The sequence below is a fragment of the Calidris pugnax genome, unplaced genomic scaffold (assembly GCF_001431845.1).
Source record: "Calidris pugnax isolate Ruff unplaced genomic scaffold, ASM143184v1 scaffold27, whole genome shotgun sequence".
NCBI lineage: Eukaryota > Metazoa > Chordata > Aves > Charadriiformes > Scolopacidae > Calidris > Calidris pugnax.
In genome coordinates, this window is record NW_015090893.1 from 10,723,152 (window position 1) to 10,743,820 (window position 20,669).

The 20,669-nt window shown below is 44.5% G+C and overlaps 1 protein-coding gene across 6 annotated transcripts in view; it reads right to left on the minus strand.

Moving 5' to 3' along the window:
• Window positions 1–20,669, minus strand: part of SGCD (sarcoglycan delta) — a 346,594-nt gene that overhangs the window by 125,377 nt on the left and 200,548 nt on the right. For 3 of the 6 annotated variants that reach the window (XM_014948108.1, XM_014948110.1, XM_014948109.1), the window contains one exon: window positions 10,413–10,598. In XM_014948108.1, the coding sequence (XP_014803594.1) occupies window positions 10,413–10,598 (186 nt within the window). Of the gene's footprint in view, window positions 1–10,412; window positions 10,599–20,547; window positions 20,638–20,669 lie in introns of those variants that run through there. The other 3 variants (XM_014948113.1, XM_014948112.1, XM_014948111.1) reach the window with 2 other exon arrangements.

Below are 20,669 nucleotides of genomic sequence, written 5' to 3' on the forward strand. Positions count from 1 at the left end.
ACCCAAGGCTTTTCTGCAAACCTTCTATCAGTCTCTGTTGATGGCATCTCTCTGTAAATAAGTGCTTGACTCAGAAGTGGTTGGTGTGCACAAATAAATAATTAGCAGGAATTCCCTTTCTAGCATGTGGGGAAAGACTGTAAAAAGCATTCGATTTCCTAGTTTCCCAGAACAAAATTCCTTAATGTCTTGTTTTGAAAGATTAAATATTTGTTGTCAGAAACAATACCACCCTACTAAATAACCTGAATCAAAATCAGCACCTACACACGTCTATATGACTTGCACCTACACGAAATACAAGTATTTCAGGGCTCTGAATACAGAACTAAAGCACGTTCTAAAAGGCAGAGGTGCACTTTGCCAAGCACATTTGCTTGCTAAGAAATAACCGAGGCAGGTCACACGTGTTTTCATGTATTTAACTGTAGCTGCAACTTCAAAAAATATGACCAATCTGCTGCTGACACACAATGGCGTTTCCATTTCTGACTCACCTGTAGCCCTCTAAGAGGTCACTCATGGATTTCAGTCCATCTAGACATTTTACGTGTTTCGGCACACGTTAAAAAGAACCTTCAGGATAATAAAAAGCAGAAATCAGACGCATGTTCCCGCTGACTTGTGTGATATGAGGCATTAAGGAACAACGCAAGAACACAGGAAAGCAAAACACTCGCATGTTTTTCAGCACAGGCATCTTCAGTGGAGAGAATAAACAGCAGAAAATGACTGTGTCTGCTGCTACCACAGACACATTTTTAGTTTTGCCATGCCTGTTTTCACATCTATAGTATGAGGAGGGATTTTAACAAAGCCAAAGGGTGCAATCGGAGCGACTGTGCTGCCAGAAGCGGCACGGAAACGCTGGTAGTCGTAATTAGGCAGAATGTCTAATTGAGGTGCTGCACACTCAAGTCTGAGGTGGTGGCTTTAATGCTGGATGCTGCCCTCCCCCCCAGACGTGGCATCCCTGGTCCCATCACACCCCTCCGGCACGGGTCCCTCTCTGTGACCAACAGGCAGCACAGCGAGCAGAGCAGGGCTGGTTCCTGCCACCCCTGCCACAGATGGGTGGCTTGTAAAGGGTCATGGCTGCTTTAGGGGCACACTCCATGCACCAGGAATACCAAGGAAGGTGCTGGGCAAGCATCCTAGAAAAGGTTGCTCAAGCCCATATTCCCATGTCTACACCAACTGCAAAATGATAAACAGTTTGTCACGAGAAAGATTCCACTTCTTGCAGCCACAAAGACCAAGCCTGTGGCCTTGGAGCCCTGTAAAGGTGGAGGAACAGGGAGATGTCCAAGATGTTCCCAACTCCAGAGGCAGTGCCTATGCTCAGCTTTATATTCTGTATCTGCTGGTGGATTGAACCCCTCTCCTGTGCTTCGCAGGACACACTAAGCCAAAAGGCTTGCAATTTTTTTTCTATAATAAACAAAATACCACTGGAAGTTAACAAAAACTGTACAAAATCAGAAACCTGTGATGGGTTTCTGGAGAACGAGACATGCATCCCTGCACCAGTCTGTGGGGGACATCATCACACAGCACGGCCAGTTCAGAAGGATAGACTTCTCATAAACACACCACAAACTAGGCTTTAGAGTAATTAAACCCACACTGAAGGATCATTTATGAGGACCCTCAGTCACCTTAATTGCATAAGGATAAAATAATTTTCAGGGACCCCATGTGTGGCAGTAAACTTTTCAGGTTTGGGTTTTTTTTTTTTTTTCCTTTTCCAGGGGGGGTGGAAACTCTAAAGACTTCAATTAGAAGCAATTACTGGAGATGTAGAGGCTTCTCTGAGGTTAAGCTGCCCTTCATTTTCTCATGAGAAGCCTTTAATTAAATGCAAATAATCACAAATTTCATATAGCAGATTGCCATAATTTCACTATTAGTTACTGGATCTCATTTAAAAATAGAAGAGGTGGGCAGTAGTGCTGGGCGGACACAAAATAATGAGAACTCAAGAGGTCAAGGCTGAATTACCTGCGTAAATCTATTCCTCTTCTATAAATCTGTCTGCAACCACATCATTTCAGTGGTAACAGGTTGTCCTTCATGCAAGCGCACTGGAGTGTAGTCCCATAGAAACTCGGGCCTCAATACAAATAATTACCTCAGTCCATCTTACGGTTGACCACGGCAGCGAAGGCAGGATGGGTAATGGGGAAGATGTAATTGAAGTGGAAATGACCAGAACTAAAACGCAAGCTATGATGAATTCAAATGGTATATTCAAGCTCATCTCCATAGCAGAGCTCTGGAAGAACAGGCACATGAAATGGCAGCAAGTATTTTAAATACATCTATCAAATCAAGGTATGGTAGCGTATAAGTGGAAAAAAGATAATATAGTGTCTGGAGGAGGGGAGGGGAAAGGCAGGCTCCTCACAACCACAGGTCTGTAATTGTGTCCTCAAAACCATCAGTCTTTAGAACAGGTTCAGACAATTACAGAAGGGAAATAAAGTGCACGCACACCACTGCAGAGAGAACACGCCACTTTTTTCTCACTCCTTTTGTTTAACCAAAGGCAAGTGTATCAGAGCCCGTGAGCGGGGGCTTCACCCACAGGAGGTGAAGGTTTCCTCTGCTCAGAACTTTGCACTTTGCAGAGTCATCTACAGTGTGACAGAGAGCCACCCCCGTCCCCTTCCCGTGCTACAACCCAAGATGCAAAACAGCAGGGGTTCAGCACCAAATGCCAAAAAAACATTTTAAGCAGCAGCTTGCTGAAAAGCTAGTGGCTTTGCAGTTCTAGGACGCACTGAAAGAGGCATGGAGGCTACGCCAAGCAGCACCTCAGCCTTCAGGCAACCACGCAGAAGAGGTGCTTCAGAAGAATTATACTTTTGTTACGGCAATGGCTGCCAGGCTTTCAAAGATGAGAAGGTCATTGCTCTTTGCCATGCAGAGAGTTCAGGAGGGACGTCAGGAAGCTCAGAAGGGAAAAAAAAAAAAGCACAAGGAACAAGAGAAAGAGCAGTGGCAAACTTACTCTATGGCTCAGCTTGGCACGTCATCTCTGTGCGGATTCCCAAATTAAATCATTTCTCCCACTGTACTGTGAGAATATGGGGTGGGATCAGATTGTAAGCTATTCAGAGGACTAACTGATTATCGGCATTTTAGCAGCGAGCTTGTTTTTGTTCTTTCGCACATTTATAATAATACCTTTTACATGTTCTCTAAGAGACAAATCTCTCTCTGCTTCAGAACTGCTAGTCTGAAGATCTTTTGTTGGCACTGAGACGAATGCTAATGTGAAATATCTTATTTCTTAAGATGAAAGAGAAGCTCAGAACAATCCCCTATGGAGGGAGGTGGCAGAAGGCAGGATCTGGGATCAAGAGTTTATGACTCACACCCTCCCGCACAGCCCACCCATGCCTTCCTCACCATTCGCCGGGTCCTGCTGCTATCACACCATGGATCAGCTCCTCCTGCTCTAAGAAAGCTTCCCATTGTGTCCCCCCCATGATGGGGATGTGGGGCAGCAGCAGGCGGGACACTCTGTTCACAGGCAAAAAGACCAAATCGAGACCAAATGCTCAACCTCACACCACAAACCACCCAAATCCCAGCTACTCTCCTCCTTTCTCCATCTATTTTTGTCCCCCTGTTCTTGGAGGGACCAGACAAAGCCATAACGTATTTTTAATGTCGCAATGTATTTTTCTGCTGTGGAGATAAGCAGGAGACGGGCTATTGAGGCTTGACAGCATGGTCCATACTGGAAATCTGCCCAATGATGCCTTGCCTGTGAGCGTGCACCGAGCCACAAGCACGAGGACAGGGGTGTTGCTGAGTTTCCAACAGCTCCCTTCACATCAGTAGTAGTAATGACCAAGAGATGCTGGCTATCTGGACTTCAGGGCTAAATTCTCAGGTGTAAATTCTCTGGCAAAAAAAATGGCACCAATAAACACTTTTTCTGGTATGGGGACATTTGTAATATCTCTTGAGTAATAAGTACAGAGCTTATGCAGCAGCTTCTTCCACAGTAGGGACACTAATAAATAAGATTGCTTTCTTCTGCCTCTAAAAAATACAGAAATTAAGTATATTTGAGATATTCCCATCTCCTGGACACATAAGATAGCTTGAGTATGATCAGTGGCTTAGAAACAAGTGAGAAGTGAGAGCTGGAAGCCTGTCCATCAAGATGAAAGCACAATCACATAAGCTTCAGTTCTCCACAAAACCAACCCAAAATATTTAAGGGAAAAGGGCCATCTGCCATCGTAACACTCTGCACACCACAGACTCCTCGTGCAATACTCAAAGAATAAAAATAAAGAATTATTGAAATGTTTGCAGTGCAGTATACCAGCTTAGTTTAGCGGTACTAGTAGAAGACTCACTGTTTCACTATTTCTTTTGCCCCCATGACGTAGGTGTAAGGACATCCAGTGCCATGGCAGGCCTCCGAAAACTCAATGGTTCAGCAGAGAGTAGAGAGAAGAGAGAATGAGCTAAAAATATGGAGTCCTTTCATCACTTTTTGGAAACAAGGAAGATGAAAGCCTTATGTGCTTATGCTGGCTGAGAAAATGTGGTATCAGGATAACAAAAATGAAATATTATCAGAGACTTGAGCTTTCAAAGGTGCAGCACTAGAAGAAACTGATGCACATATAACTCAGCAAGCCATCAGTATCAAATGCTTGACACTCTGGAGGATGCAACAATGAAGGGGTCAAACTTGTAATAACATCATGCAATATCCTATTAAAATTGACTATATTATTCTAAACTCCAAAGGACCGAAGGTAAAAAAAGTACTATATATACCTTTTAAAAGAAGATAAGGAATCCCAATTGCTTTTCATACAGAAACAGAAACTCTCTAGGAATTAATTCAGATCTCTGAAAAGAGTAAAAGAAAAGCATAAGACATTTTGTTCCTCAATCCAGGAGGAAGGAAATTAGAATTTAGTGTAAAAACCTGCAAATAAAAAGCATTACAGTGACAGGCTTGATCCACAGATGCCAATGCAAAGATTCCTACTAAATTCCAGGGGGTAAGGATTTCACCCACAGAAACTTCTCCACCTAACAGTACAGTCATTCACAGCATTGCTGGCATTGTCAGACCTCTACAAGCTTAACATCTTTATATCAGAAGATGCAGTCCATGTGAACGAGGAAAGAAGAGAAATACACAAAGCTCTTGGCTCGTGCAAGCAGTCTCAAAACAATTACTTGCTTTATAGAAAGAGCGACATGAATTAGGATGGAAAAGCACACAATTTTGTATGCGTGTGTATATGAGGGAGAGAGAAGAAAAAAACCACCCTTCACTCTTTCCTCTATTAGGATATAGTGACATTAATTCTAACTCCAATTTTAGCTGACTGATTACAGTTGCACTACAAAGCAGAAGCTGAAAAGCAGATCAGATTCCTTTCCCATGTTGGCCTTACCATTGCACCTAAAGAGACCCCAGAGAAATCATGGAAAGGGGACTGTAAACTGCAGTCATTTTATTCTGAGACAATTTTTAATTTTAACAAAAAATAATTAGAGCAAAGTCTGTTCCTTTAAATCATTAATAAATGAATCCTGCCTGTTAGGGCAATGAGCTTTCCTAACTCTAATCCATCTTTACTGTTGTGTTATTACCCTACTGTTTTCCTGTAATTAAAATGTGGCAGGTAGTTTACACACAAGAGGGAGTAATTGTCTTGGAAATAACTGTTCATAACCAAATTTTAAAAGCTCATTTTTCTTAGCAACTTTTAATAAAGGAAGTAAGATAATAATGATATTTAACATTTGTGCCACCTACAGCAGCATTTTTTCTCTCTAAATTGCTAACATTTCATTCAACATTGCTAAAACATCCCCCTTCAACTCTGAACGCAGCCTGCAGCAAAGGAAAAAAAAAAAAAAAAAGAAAAAACCTGAACAATTGCAGTCATTTGCTCCTTCTCTACTGAAATCATGAAATATGACTGAACCTCATGCTAAGGACCCAAAACTTCAAAAAACCTTGAGTGGTTCCAGAAGGAGAACAGGCAACTCTGGATAGAAATACCAGGGAAGGGCAAGGAAAAGCAAAGGGTCCTCAGTGGTTTGATGGGCAGACAAGCAGGTGGACACTTGCCAATTAAATGCAGCCACAACAGGACAGTTGTTGTCTCTCCTGTTTAGAGGTCCTCCAACTGCCTAAGAGGCTACAAAGGGGTACTGATGGAAAATGCTTTAGACTCCTGACACTGTTTAGAACATCAGGCATGGCATGCTACCCTTGTGGAAAGAGGTCAATGCACTGGCATTGCCCATTCCCTGAGCCTTCTGAGCCTTGTACTGTTTCAAATAAGGATATTGGATTGCTGTGTTTATGTAAGCACGCCTTTTGTTGTAATATTCAGAAACGAATACATGAGGAAGCTTTTAAAAAATGGTTTAAGCTCACTCTTAGCAACCAAAATATCAACAAAGCCATCTCCAGCACATCATAGGCATACAGCATAACAGATGCATGTGCTTACATACACAGTCACGGGCAATCCTGCTGCTAAAGAGCTACATCACTGGATGCAAAGGCAGGTGGACCATAAAGAGGAAGGTCATTAAGAGCTCCAGTTCCAGCCTTGTAATTAGATTGGCACATACAAACCCTTGTGGGGGCTGTGCCAGCCTGAGCTGAGCTCTGCACAGCTGGAGGTTGAGCCCTCCACCACGCAGGGTGATGCTGGACCTGCAGACTGGGCAGCCCGCAGGCATTAGGGGTTTTTTTTCCCCAAACCCAATATGTGCAAACCACATACTTCTACCGGGCTTGTCCAGGATCTCAATGGAGTTCCCTTTACCTATATATCATCGGAAAGTTGAGTGCTGGATGGTGGTTTCTACCTCAATTAGGTTATTGAGGTACATTTGGGTTTCAAACCAAATTAGTGGCTTTGGTCCAGATTCATTCCGTGGTTTGGCTTAAAAATTAAAGTAAGGTTTAGAGGTAGCAACCATGCATGGTCACAGAGCCTCCCGCAGTCCCGGAGCAACACAGCACTGATGTAAATGAATGGGATAAATGAGCCTGGCTATGGGAACCAGCAGTGAGACAGGCAGATGATACTTGAGGTTGCCTCCAGGCCTGTTTTTCATTCAGTCTGTGCCTGATAAAGGCATTTAAAACAAATCGAGGATCAAATACTACATGAGAAGTGAAGGACTGCACCAGAGGACAGCCTAGACAGTGACCAACCAACCCCACGTGAACGTGACACTGCTCTGACAGCCCCGTGTAAAAAGCAATAACCACACATAAATTTGCTTAAGCCTTGAAGGTTCAGATGAAAGCAAAACCTAGAACAACTTAGTGGTGCCTTGCTTATTAAAAGCCATGGATTGCAAGCTTACAGTTTGATTTTACAGGAGTTGTCTCCTGGAGCAGGAGCCAGTGGGGCACGTAGAGGGGAGAGGAATGGAGTCCAGGGCTTGAAGTGGAAGGGGAGTGGACGGGCACTGCTACACCATGTATGAGGAGGTGTTATTGTCTTCCCTGAGATTGTCTTGCTTCATCTCCTCCTCCCTTCTCCACTCCCCATTATCCGCATTTAAAACACCCCCGAGTTTTGTTGAGCAGGTTTGCCATGATCATTAAAATAATGTGAGCACTCACTGGCTATAATGAGCACTCATTAAATTCCGGTAAGTGCCAGGACTGTCCTGTGGAGTTGAACAGGCTTGGGTTCTGGGAGGAAGGCTCAGGGGTGGGAAGATACTGGAAATACTACATTTTCCACAAGAAAAAACCTACAAACTTTCCTCTCTTTTTTTTTTGCTCTGCAGGCACTGTGGTAACTCAGACCTGCAAAGCAGCAGCCTTTGCTTACTGACTACTCGAATCATCCCCCCTCCCCAGAAGGACTCTCAGCTCCTCTTATCAGAACAGGAACAAATTAAAGATTTTTCCATATTTGCTTCTCCTCATTTGAGAATTTTCCTACATTGTTATTTAGAGATAAAAATCTGCCTCTAAAAATTCACTTAGCACAGTAGTTTCCTCCGCCTGAGGGAACGGTGCAGGAGGGATTGCAGAGCAGGATCCAAAGCAGCTGGTGAGGCTGCAGGAGCAGCGGGAGATCAGGAGATGAATGGGTGCACACCAGGGCAAGGATCACATTTTACATGCTCTGTTCTCACTTTTCTTTCCAATTGGCTGTGTCACAGACACACACCCTGGCTACTGTGGCCATCCCTATAACCATAAAGCAGTTCCCGCTGCAGGATGCAGAGCTACCGTCTGCATTTTCATCACCAAATCCTGTTCATCGCCTACTAACATGAGGAGATATGAATTAACTAAAAGCACATACAAACATACTGGACTAATCCCCACTGAATCAGAGGGCAAGTGACTATTCAAGGAAACAGAATCAGACAAGAGCTTGAAGATTTGTGCATCTCCAAAAAAGCCAGTGTATATCCTAGTGGAGTGGAGAGAGCTGCTGGAAGGAGGAGGTTTCTGTAGGTATCCCTAGGAGATGACCCTTCTGCAGACAGCCTGCCAAATGCAATGCATCAGGAGAAGGCAGTGAGGGAGAAAGGAGCAGAAAAGTTCATCTGGCTTCCCAAGCAACTTGTAGAGAGTTGACTGACCACCATCACCAAATGGCAGAAAGCATGGGACCAACATATCCAAGTTATGTTATTCTAAAGAAATGAAGTTGCATTCCTGAAAACTGAGAATCTGAAACCCTATTGTTTTGGGCTTGGGCTGATACCCAAAGCTGGTATGGACCACTGCCTGTATAAGCATATGACCAAGTCTTCCATCAAACCTGAAAAAACTGTTTTTCAACTACATTAATCTAAAGACAACGGTTCAGCATGAAATGTGTCTCAAACCAGCATCAGTTTCACAAGATTTAATAACTGGTCTGGCTAAGCACTAATTGCTCCAGTTTGGCTCACTCTTCACCCACTCACAGGAGCTTTTTGTGGATTACTGCTTTATAATTGCTTGCTCCCTAAGCCCACATGCATTGCAATCTTCCGCACACCTTGACAGCATCCTGGTTAGAGAAAATGAATGCTACATGTCCCCCTGACACAGCACTTTGTCTGCTGGATACAGTACGTCAGAGATTGTTTACTCAACTTCTCATGGCCCATTAATGACATAATGTTGGACGCAGCTGTTCAGGGCTCCACAAGACCAAAGCAGAGAAAGAAATGCTGAGAGACTTCAAACACGGTGCTCAAATCAGAGTCTGGCTGGGAAAGTCCTTGAAAGCGTCTACGGGAATTTAGCCTTACAGCTCTCTCATGAAGTAAATCCAGGATTAAAGCCTCAAACTTAGTTTCTGCTGAAGACTCAAATGATCTTAAAATAACTCCATTTGACCAAGGTGGCAACAACTGCTTTGAAGAAGAGGGGACCAATCATTTCATTTTCACTCTGCTTGGCCAAATTACCTACTGAAAAACTAGGACCTACCATATAAAGGCTCACTAGCCCTGGAAGTGGGGTGTGCCTGGTTCTTCATGCCCTGACTTTCAGTGTGTTTGAGCAGGAGAGGTGAAGCTCCCCCTGTAAAGAGGCAATTCAAGGTCAAGGCACCCCTTAAGTTCTCCCAAAGCGTCTGAACAGAGTTCAAGTGATGCACAGAGCGCTCCATGCCCAGAAGGCACCATCTGCCCCAGTGCAATCTGCCTCCCAGTACAGCTGCCCAACTGTTTTCTACAGTCTTCAGGAAAGCTAAGGCTGGCCAGGGGGTCTGTGCAGCACGGGAATGCTGCTGGCAGGACTGATGTGCACTAACCACAGCACAACGAGGATAAGGACATGCTCCACCTAAATACCACCCAGAAAGCCACTTTGGAACTTTTACTTTTCTTCGTGAAGCTTCTGGAACTATGTCGTTACAGAACAACATGAATTTTCCCAAAGAAAAATACAAATCAAGTTTTTCAACTTCCCAGTCACAGAGGAAAAAAGCAGAAATAGTGTAAGAGAAAGGCTCACGAATTTTCCCAAAGAAAAAGACAAATCGAGTTTTTCAACTTCCCAGTCACGGAGGAAAAGCAGAAATAGTGTAAGAGAAAGGCTCAAACCCATTCCCACATCCCAGTTAAAAATAGCCTATTTCATTAATTTCAAAACACTTCATAATTCAAAATTGAGGGAGGGTGGTGTATATTGTTTACATATATACATGTATATATACAGCAAGCAGAAGGAACATGATTTGCAATGCTGAGCTTGCCAATACTGCAGGCATCTCCAGCAGAAAAAGAGGATCATTGGGTAAATTCGTTCCTCCCTGTAATAATGACTATTCATGGCAATTAAAGCACACTGTTATTGAATACGTATCTAAATTCATGAAAGACCATCACCCTCCCTCATCTTCCCCCGACCTTTCAGGGTAACCCTTACTTACAATTGTGAAGTTCATAACCTTCAGAATCCAGATGGTCATAGCAAGGTTCACCAGGATTAAAATCATTAGGAGCAGCACAAAGAAATAGAGGCATCTCTTCCTCCAGCCATAAATCCCCACTTTGTATACCTGGGGTCCTTCCGAGCTCTGCATGGTGCTCCGGTGCGTGTACTGTTCCTGAGGCATCTGGAATGATCACAAAGAAACAGCCACGTGTATTAAGCGGCAAGAGAAAGTCGATCATAAAAATTGCTCGTGTCTGTGCCTCTCAGTGGGTTTTGTTTTTCCCTTTTTCAGAGTTTACCAGAGTCTCTTTCAATACCTTGGCTCTGCATTATTTTTCTTTCTGCTTACTGTATGCAGCAACATAACAAATAGAATTTTATGTGTTAAATCTATATATATATATTTATAAATACACGTAAGCACACTGTTTAAAGGTATCCTATGGAGATCATTCTCGAGTGCTCTGTTCACTGCCCCAGGTTTTGCAAGGCAGGCACTCCAGGGCCTCTAAGGATCCTGAGGGGAAAATTTTGCATGTGTTTGGTAAAAGCAGTTGAGATCAGCAGTTTGTTTTGAAGATGCAATATTACTTCGCAGAGGCTTTAATTTAAAAAAAATAAATCATCTCAAATAAAATCATTCCTTCCAGCCAAGGGAAAAAGGCAGAGAGGAAGTGTTTGCCTTTCTCCCTTCCTGCACGCCAAACTTTCTTCACCAAGTAACCTCAAGCACAAGGTTCTCCAGCTGCCACGTCCCTAACAAATTATCCCCAAGTATCTATGCTGGTTTAACAAGGACTCTGATACCCTGGGTGGGCATGGCACGCTAGGACAACACTGGGGGCCAAAACCAAGGAAAGAGGGAAGGAAGGAAAGCTGGTTCTGAGGAAAGCAGTGTGGCAGCATCCCCAGGAAGGATGGCTTTAGAGTGCCCCGTGGTGAGCATCATCCCTCTTCCTACAGCCTGGTACCCGGCTGGCTCCAGGCAGTCAGGGATCTGGCTGTCCCCACCGTGGCTGGAAAGAGATGGGGGTTTTTAAAGAGCATCACAGCCATCCAGGACAGTGGTCTGGAGCAGCACAAGGTTGTGACCATGGAGATATTTCGTGCTGCACAAATGATAGTATTCAGATTCTCGCCCTTCAATATTTGGGGTGTGGAAACCAACTTTCACGGTCTTCCTCCAGGATCAATTTCTTCCATTTTCAGACTTTTTCGACACACAGACCGAAGATACCATATCATCTCTAATAACACATAGTTTTCTGAACATTTTGCATTTTAGACTCTAAGCAGATAAGAAAATACCACCAAATGCATTCTTGCACTACTGATTCAACACCACGGGCTTCTTCCTCAGGGTATTTGGCATTTACATCTGTATGCAGTGAATTACAAAATTCACGTTAACAGGAGGAAATAGTGAGAGTTCCTCTCTGTGGGAGTGTGATCCGTGAGGGCAGAAAGAGACAATGGTAGAAATTAGATGTTCATTGATAGCAGCTTATGTTTGTTTACCATTAGTTCCCTTCTTTTTTTCCTTACTTTTTTGCTAATTGCTTCACAGTCCAGCATCTAATTAAATACAGTGTGCAGAGCCCACTGCAGGCTGATGCACAGCAAGTTTCTTCATGGCATAACTTTCATTCCAGTATCATTGCGCCAGGGATGAAGTTAACACTTTGTCTGTGTGCTCCAATGCTGAAGCCCACACATTTGAGGCAAGGGCTATCTGAAGAACCAGCTACCTTTTTTTTAACCTTTCACTGCTCCAAAAGTTGCTAAGTCTTGTGTTTTCTAATGCCGCCTGGTATTGTCACCTGCAGTGTAGGGGATCAGCTGCCTCTCCCTCCATGCAGCCCTTGACCAGGCTGAAACATGGTCTCAGGTGCTGAATAAACCCATTCAGGCACTAAATTCTTTTCAGATCAGAGGCATTGACACCTCTCCCGATCTGGACCTATTAGGCAAAGCTGACTTAGTGACAGATTCAGCTGTGTTTGGTCCAGGGAGGCTGGTGTGCTTGCATCCCAGCGATGCTCCTCCAGAGGGTGGAGGTGCCCGTCTGCCTCCTTCCACACTCAAAATTCACAACAGTGGCTGAAAACTGTGAGATTAAAAAAAAAAAAAAAAAACAAATGAGGTACTCCTATCATTTTCCTATCAAGTTGCCAAACCATTGCATCTTTAAGCATTTTTTTTTCCCTTATATGCTTGAAGGCTATAGTCCACCAAGGAGAAAAAACAGGTCAGACCTGTGCGACAGTGAAGTGCCGTGAAGGACATCTGCAAGAGGAGACCCTGGGCACCACCACTGCCCATCTGCAGGCAGCTGCCAACCTGGGCTTCCTCCTTTTGAACGAAGGTACTGCCTGCGCTCACAAAACTCAAACTAGAGGGCGGCGAGCTGCAGCCAGCCCATCCGCAGCTCCAAGCCCACCTGCTTCTTCCAGCTTTCTCAGCTGGTCTAAAAAAAGGATCTCGCATCCCCTTCCCAAACCATGCCTCTTTTATGACCTCAGATTACCTTAGGCCCAGCTCACCCCGTGAAGATCTGCAACGTCAATTAGTGCAGATGGTCATAGATGGTCATATCATGTCAGGAGGAGCCAACAGCTCATGGCAATTAAGTCTTAATAAGTTCATACAGCAAATATGTCCTTAATATGGGTCGGCTCAGCCAATTTAGCCAACTTGCATTCGAAGTCCATCGCTGAAGAAAGATGTGTCTGTACTAAAGAGCAGTTGTCACTAGTGTGTGTGGCATCAATCACTTCTGCCTTTCAGACCAACTGGGGTATCTCTCTCTGTTCCACAAAACTACCTGAAGCCCAGGCAGCCCTGGGGCTGTTTCCAATGGGGGTCACAGCAAGTTGGGTACAACAGATCCAACCTGGGCTGCACCAGTGTCTGTGCTCACGGATGCCCAGTCAGCAGCTGGGGAGGGCTTTGAGCACAGGGGAGAGGAGCCAGGTCACCAACCACCACATGCACTTGGAGGAAAACAGCCTTTTTTACACTGCTACAACCACCCCGATCTGTGCAAAGGGAAAACTTAACGATAAATTATGGAGTTTCCACTACCTGGGGGAAATTATAACCACAACTACTGAACAGTCAAGGATTTTATTGCCTAATATTTTAACAGAGGATCCTGGAGAGCACATATTAAATGCAGACTCTCCCTTGGAGCAAATGAATAAATTGCATTGCTAACCCTCTCAAATCATGGAAGAAGTTTGGCCAATAGGAAACAATATGAAATACCCAGCTCAAAATATCTCTTTATTGCAAAACTTGTTTGTTCTCTTTATCTCTTTCCTGCTCTGTGTCCTTCTTTTCTTTCTTTTTTCTTTACTTGCAGTCTCTAGGATAGAGAAAATAGCGTATCCAGCTGGGGCAAAATTTGCAAACCTCAAAAGAATTTATAGGAACAGAACATAAACACAAACAGTAACTTGCACCCACACAGCAGCCTGATTTTGAGAATTTCTCTGGTTCCGATAAAATATTTAGCTCACAGCTGCCCTAACAGAGACAGAGCAACTGAAGTACCACAACACGCATGATGAGCATGACTTAGTAATACAGCATAAATTTATAACAAGAAAATAACACAAGAATAGTAGATAACGTGTTCTTTCTACACAAACGCTCACACAGCTACATTTAAAGCTAAATATGATTTCTAGCTGGCATTTCCCCCCTGAATTGCGAATACGAAAAGAAAATGCTCATGTCTGTACTTCTTCAGGAAGAGAAGACAAAATGATGGACAGAGAGTGCTGAGATGTGTTAAACCTGAGCAGAAGGAGAAGGCCCACAAGGCAACTACACGAGGAACCAGCTATATCCACTATCAATAATCTGTTCTGTGTGGGATGGAAAAGTATGCTAGTCATAATTTACATTTTGGCAACTTCTCCTGACTCAAACATTAAAACGAACTAAGGCACCAGGAAAAAAAAAAAAAAGGAAAAAAAAAGAGTATTGTTGTGAAAGGACATCAGTGGTTGCATTTGCAAGATACCACCCTCCTCCTCCCCCCCTTTCAATTACTGAGCTAAGGGGAAAGGCTGGTAGTTGCTTAATAGGATTTTTTTTTTCTTCTTCGGTAAAATATTAGAAACACCCACCTAATTTCATAATAGTGGTGAAAAGATAATAATGAAACAAATACAGAAATTGGAAGGAGAAGCTCTCTTTCCAAACATCAAATCTGAAAGTGTCCGCCTGACGTGAGAGGGCTTAAAGACACACGTGCACAGCACTAGACCACCATCAGCGCATGGACAATACCATTTACAATACCAAAAATGCAGCACACTAAATCTTCACAGTTTAGCCACAGACAAAATTACCATGACTACAAAAGTATAGCCTGGAATTTGAGTAATTCTCCAAGGAATTCTTGCTGCTGCTGCAAAAAAAGGGGTAATAAGTTTTTGCACAAGAGCTGTACACTGAGTCCTTACATACGAACACTGCAAACAGGCCCTGATACAAAATCCAGACCATTTAGAAAAGCTATTCATCCTTTCACTTTAGCATACCTTAGAGATATGGTCCATGACAAGAAAGATTTATTTGCTTTTTTAAGACCACTGGAAGAGTCATGTCACCACATCCTCTGATCCGCACGGGCTGCTCGCCGAGTACCTCTGCTAAAGAAGCTTCAGCCCTTTCCTCCAGTAAAGCTGAAACCAGGCCAGGCTGAAAGGCATCACAAATCAGAACTGGCACTGAGCTTCCAAAAATCACATCAGACCCCACTAGTTACGGCAAATCTCTATCACGTGCCTCTCTCCCTTCCACCATGTCCTCCTGCCCTGGCAGAAAGCTTCTCACTCAGGGCTCACAATTAACAATTCACCAGGCAGAAGAAGTGTTTTATATGCACAAGGGTGGATAAACACCTTTCCCTTGCAAACAGTGGAGCTGTAACATCCCCTGGCCACGCCGGCTTTGTAGGCTCAATGAGGGCTGTGAACAGGGTGAGGTGTAACAAGAGGAATCAATAACGTTTCTGTGCCACGGGGGTCTCTTTGATCAGTGCTTAAATGATGCATGTTTAGTAATAGAACAATTTTAAGCTGAAAGAGGATGCAATCTGGGAAGGCGGCTTCTTTCCTATAAGCCCACTTGAAAACACCCTAGAGCTCATCAAAACTGCCCACTCCAGCACAGCCCAAAAGCCCCTAAGCCCTGCGCAGCCGTCACAGCACCTCCCTGCCTGCTTGCTTGTACATAAGCAAGGGATAACAACTTCATCAGAAAAATGAAGAGCATCCGACCCCAGGCTAACCTGTGGCATGGTGATGGGAACACGTTTTCAGAGATGAGAGAGAGGTTCAAATTCCTTTGGGCCTTGGACCTACATCTCCCACATCGGCCTTCTCTTTGTGTCTGTATCACCAACATGCTCTTCTCTTTGTTTTTTTGAAACACAAACCTTTTCTTTTGGGCCAAAATGAGAAAAAAACCCAAAAAAAACCTCCAGAGGTGCTCTCTGCCATATCACACTGGAAGGCAATGGACTTGTATTCAGTAACTGTAAATGCTCTGCAGATTCATCCTCTTTAATTTCTCTGTCTTTTAAGTGCACACTATCCATGAGGTTCAAAAGAACAGACATTTCTGGAGCATGACTAAGAACAAAATTTGGCATGAAGAAGAGTGTTTTGAGCCATTTATCAACCAGACTTTTTGCCTCTCCACTCCCCATAAAACTCTCTCTCAAGCTTGACACCCCCAGGCCCATTAATCCTCCAGCATCATAACCCCAAATTGATTTATGGCGCCACACATGGGTCAGACCATAGCCTGGGTCTCCATAAAAAGATCAGGCTCTGGAGAACAACTTCTCACTTGCAGCTTGGCCAGCAAGGGCTGAGCACTGGGGAAGAGCCCAAAGGATGAAATATTTACTAGGGTAGTTAAATCTCACAGCACTTTTCACCAGCACCATTTAAGCTGTGAACTCAGGCTCTTCTATCCTGATGGCTGTGCCAGTGTGGCGTCTGTCACTGCCACTGGTGTCCCCAAAGCTGAAATCCTCCCCCTCTGCTTTGTCCCTCTCCTTCTGACAATAGTTTGCATCCCTCCACATTAGGAGCAACTATTCCACAAGTTGATAAGACCATCATCACTCAATGCCCACTTCTTGAGTATCACTGCAATGTGATACATGGCCAAAGAGACAAAAAGTAGAAGAAAACATCCTAAGGAATGTTCCATTCTTTTCTGACTAGTTTCTGTAAGTGGGGTACATCACATGTAAGGAAAAGCTGTTGATGCAGCACATCAACAAGCTTTCTTTAGTCTGCACAGTCCATCAGTACATGCTCTGCCTGGTACACTAGGAAATACCACTTTTTCCATACCCACCTCTTGAATCTTGAGGATATCTTGGAGTCACTCAGCTCAAGCAGCTGGGGAGACCTTGAGGAATCATCTCTCAGTAAAGCATCTCTAATCCAGATTCCTCAACACTGCAGGCTAACCCCTGCCCCTAACATCTCAAGAACTCATGCAATTTCCCCAGTTGGTTGGGCTGGCAGCAACAAAAAACATGCCTGAGGATAAGGGCACTGCAAAAGCCTCAGTTCATAAACCAGTATCTTCAAGCAGGTGGATGGAACGAAAAGCTGAACATGGGACTTCTGCTTTCCTCCATCACTGCTCTCCATTCAAGGAGCACTTACAGCGAAATTCTAAACATTAGAGTTTGCCAGAACAAAACAAAGTAACAGGCAGCTCCCTCTCTGAATAGCATCTACTAAACCCAAAGTGGTATTTTATTATGAAGCTACAAGAGTCTGTGAGCAATATGATGTTACTATTGCTTCTCTTCTCTGAGAAGAGGAGAAACATGTCTGTTTTCTTATTTATGAGTGTTTCTTCTAACTTTTAGACTTTTTTCTTGATAGCTACCTTGTCTCAATGTTTTTCTTTTTCAGAATTAAGGAGAAAATAGAAACAAAAGTCAACAGGGAAGAAAAAGTTTCTGCAGAGAGTTGTCTTACGTGCAGAGCTAGTCGTCAAAGAGTGTCTTTCACAAAATGCCCCACATCTTGCAGCGATACATTCACACTGCATGCAAACATCACACGGGCTCTGCTGCATTCACAGGCTGGTTCCTCTGCACCACTCGGATGATGTGAAGCAATCATAAGCCTGTGCCCACCCGTGCCAAGTTTATAAGCGCTCTTTCCCACAGGAGTGTCTCGAAGCAGGATGAACAAATATGAGAACGACACTAAAATAGCCACCAGCAGGTGTGACCAGCGAGAGGGACATCGCCAACTGAGCTCGAATCAGAAAGCGAGCTACGGGAGGTGATACTTTGCAGACTTCTGCCCCAACACACTCTCACCCCAAAGAGAGATGGCTTGTAGAAATGTGCAAAGCAGGAGCATAATATGGATTTATACGGCTGGAATCCAACCGGCACGGCACAAATTGAGAGCTGTGGGCTTGAGCATGTGCCAGGATCCAGAGTACAGTCTCTGCAGTGATCCTGCTCTCACGAGTTAGAACTCGTTCTGCTGCATCTTCCCTCCACATAACCTGCTCACTGGGATTATCCACTTGGTCGTTTGCACAAAACACCTGCTTTCTAGTTTGCTCTTGGGAAGGACCAGGAGAAGGAATACATGTTATTAGGGTGTGCTAAAGGCTCTCTTATCTGTATGCTTCCAAGATCAAGAGATCCTCCAACTTCACTTTAGATGCATAACATTCCATCCACACGTGCAGCCCTTTTGGATACAAAGCAAAGCGTGAATAGTTGACTGGGGTGGAGCTGCAGAGAGGTCACCTCTGGCAGGGGGAGGCTCAGGAGCAGCTGCCGGAGTGAGGGAGGAAACCACCACCTCCCTCCATCGCATTCAGCCCAGGGCATTGCAACGAGCCTCCCCTGCCCTGCCTGGCCTCACACCACACACCAGTGTCTCCACTGGGGTCCCGTCAAGAGTGGGAATGGCAAACAGCCCAGCTGGGCACTGGGGACATCCCATGTTCCAGACTGACCTCATACCTGATGAAAAACCTGGGCTGCTCATCTCACCCAGATGTGGGGCAGGAGCACCCCTAAAGCCAGGAACGGCAACACAGCCCTGGCTGCTTCTTGCCAAGACAGATGTATTTATTCCAATCTCTATGTCTCTCTGGCTCTTCAATACTGATGATCAGATTTGGGAGGTGCGATGCTGCATGATCAGAGGCAGGAATCTGATTTTTTTTTTTTTTTTTTTAAATAAGCTTATAACTAGCAGCAAAGAAGATAATAAGCTGACTGGGTGCCTAAATTACCAGCTGCTGAGAAAAGCAATAGAGCTCCAAGTCTGCAGGGTAAGATGGCAGCCTGCGAAGGCTCAAGCGGTCCAGATCATATGAGACCTTCATTTAACACAGCATTTTCACCGCAGGTGTATTTTCTGCAAAGCAAACTTTGAGCTTATTAAGCCTCTTCATTTTCATCATATGCCTCCTGCTTGCAGAGTTCACCTCTGTCCTTCTTCTCATTCCCTTTGCCCCCATCAGCCTCCAGGAATCTACAGAACATCCCTGCCTCTTGGAGGATGCCCATCCTGCACCCCAAACCAGCAGGAGTCCTCACTTGGCCCAAATCAACCCGTTTCAGTTAATCATTGCTTTCACAGGAAAAAAACATATGGTAGCAAGGAGAAGATGCTCCCAAACACCTTTCTTTTCTCCCTTCTATCACGTAGAATCTGTTTGCATTGGACCAGATAATATTCCCATTAAAAATCCAAATCCACTGAATTCACTCTTTCCAGGTAGGGTTTGCTGTCTGCCTGAGCCTGATGTTATCCTTTGGAATTGCCTACATACAGGCTTCACTGGTGTTACTGGGAGAAAGCTCTGGCCCTATCACATACTGGATCTGATGCACTTTGGTGGCCAACCTCACCTTGAACCTCAACCTGAATTTTTTTGGCTTGCCAAGACAAATGACTGTTTAAGCCCTGCATGTGCAGTCCTGCTTGATGCAGGAAAAGCAAACTGCAGGTCTCCTCCCATGAACCAGCCAGAAACCAGCCAGAAACGCTTCGCACTGCCCCACTGTATAATTTAATATCCTTAATTCATTCCTTGTTGAAAGAAAAAAAAAAACCCACCCCAACACCATAAAACACGGCTAAAATGCATTTTCAACACATCAGATAACATTGGTGTGAAAATCCAAGGAAGAGGCAGAGGCAGGGAAGTTTCTGAAGCTACGCGTGGCGGACTCCTCCTGACACCTCCATCCGCCTTGAGGAATGCGCCGTACCCTGACTCCCAAACACGAGCCTGCCATATACGGTGCTGACATCTCTGCAGAGGCAAGACAAGCTTTAATGCTGCAACTAAAAGGATGAGAGAGCATTGCCTAAATCTGGCAGGCTCCTAAAGAGAGCGAGTGAGCGAGCTTTTTATCATAAATGTTTCTTAAGTTATTTGGGGAAAGAAACACAAATGAGAAGTTGCAGATAGAACAGCCACTACATTAATGTTTTTGCTTCTAATCTGCTCTCTGTGGTTTCGGACTGTGCTGTCTGTTGCAGTTTGCTCATGCTTTATAAAATACAGAAAAAAATACACAGCGAAATCACAAGACAATGATTGTTACTGAATTACTGCCTCTCTTCACAAGCCAGCGGTACCAGGAATTGCCAAACAACCCCCAGACAAACATGCTTTCATCCCATTAAACAACTATACTGCAACGTACATATAAATGCACTTATCGTGACTGAATCGCATTTTTCTTAAAAACCTGTAAGAGGCACAGAGCCAGCCTTTCGGTGGCTTCAGATTACGTACACACTTATTCCCCCAAAATGAAAAAGTTAGGGATTATTTGGTTGCAGCGTTCAGGCAGCCGGAGCCGCAGCGCGAGAGCTGCTTTGTCGGCAGAACTCGCACCGAAGCGAAGTTAGCCAGAAACCACCACCCAGCCCCAAACTGCTCCCATCCCTTCACAAATATGCCACAACTTCCCCATCTTGACTTTTTGCCTCCAAACAACAGTCTGAGAAGAGAGAAGCCTCTTTGCAGGCGCGCAAAAGAAGGGCAAATTTCCCCCCCCCGGCTGCAGTGGGAAGGAGCAGGGCAGCTCTTACCTCTCTCTGGGCGGGCAGACGGGGACCCGGAGGGGTGCTGGAGGCTGGGGGGAAGATGCGGCGCAGTTTTCAGAGCAGCACCAGGCCTGGCCTCTGCTCATGAGCTGCCCCTGTCAGATTTT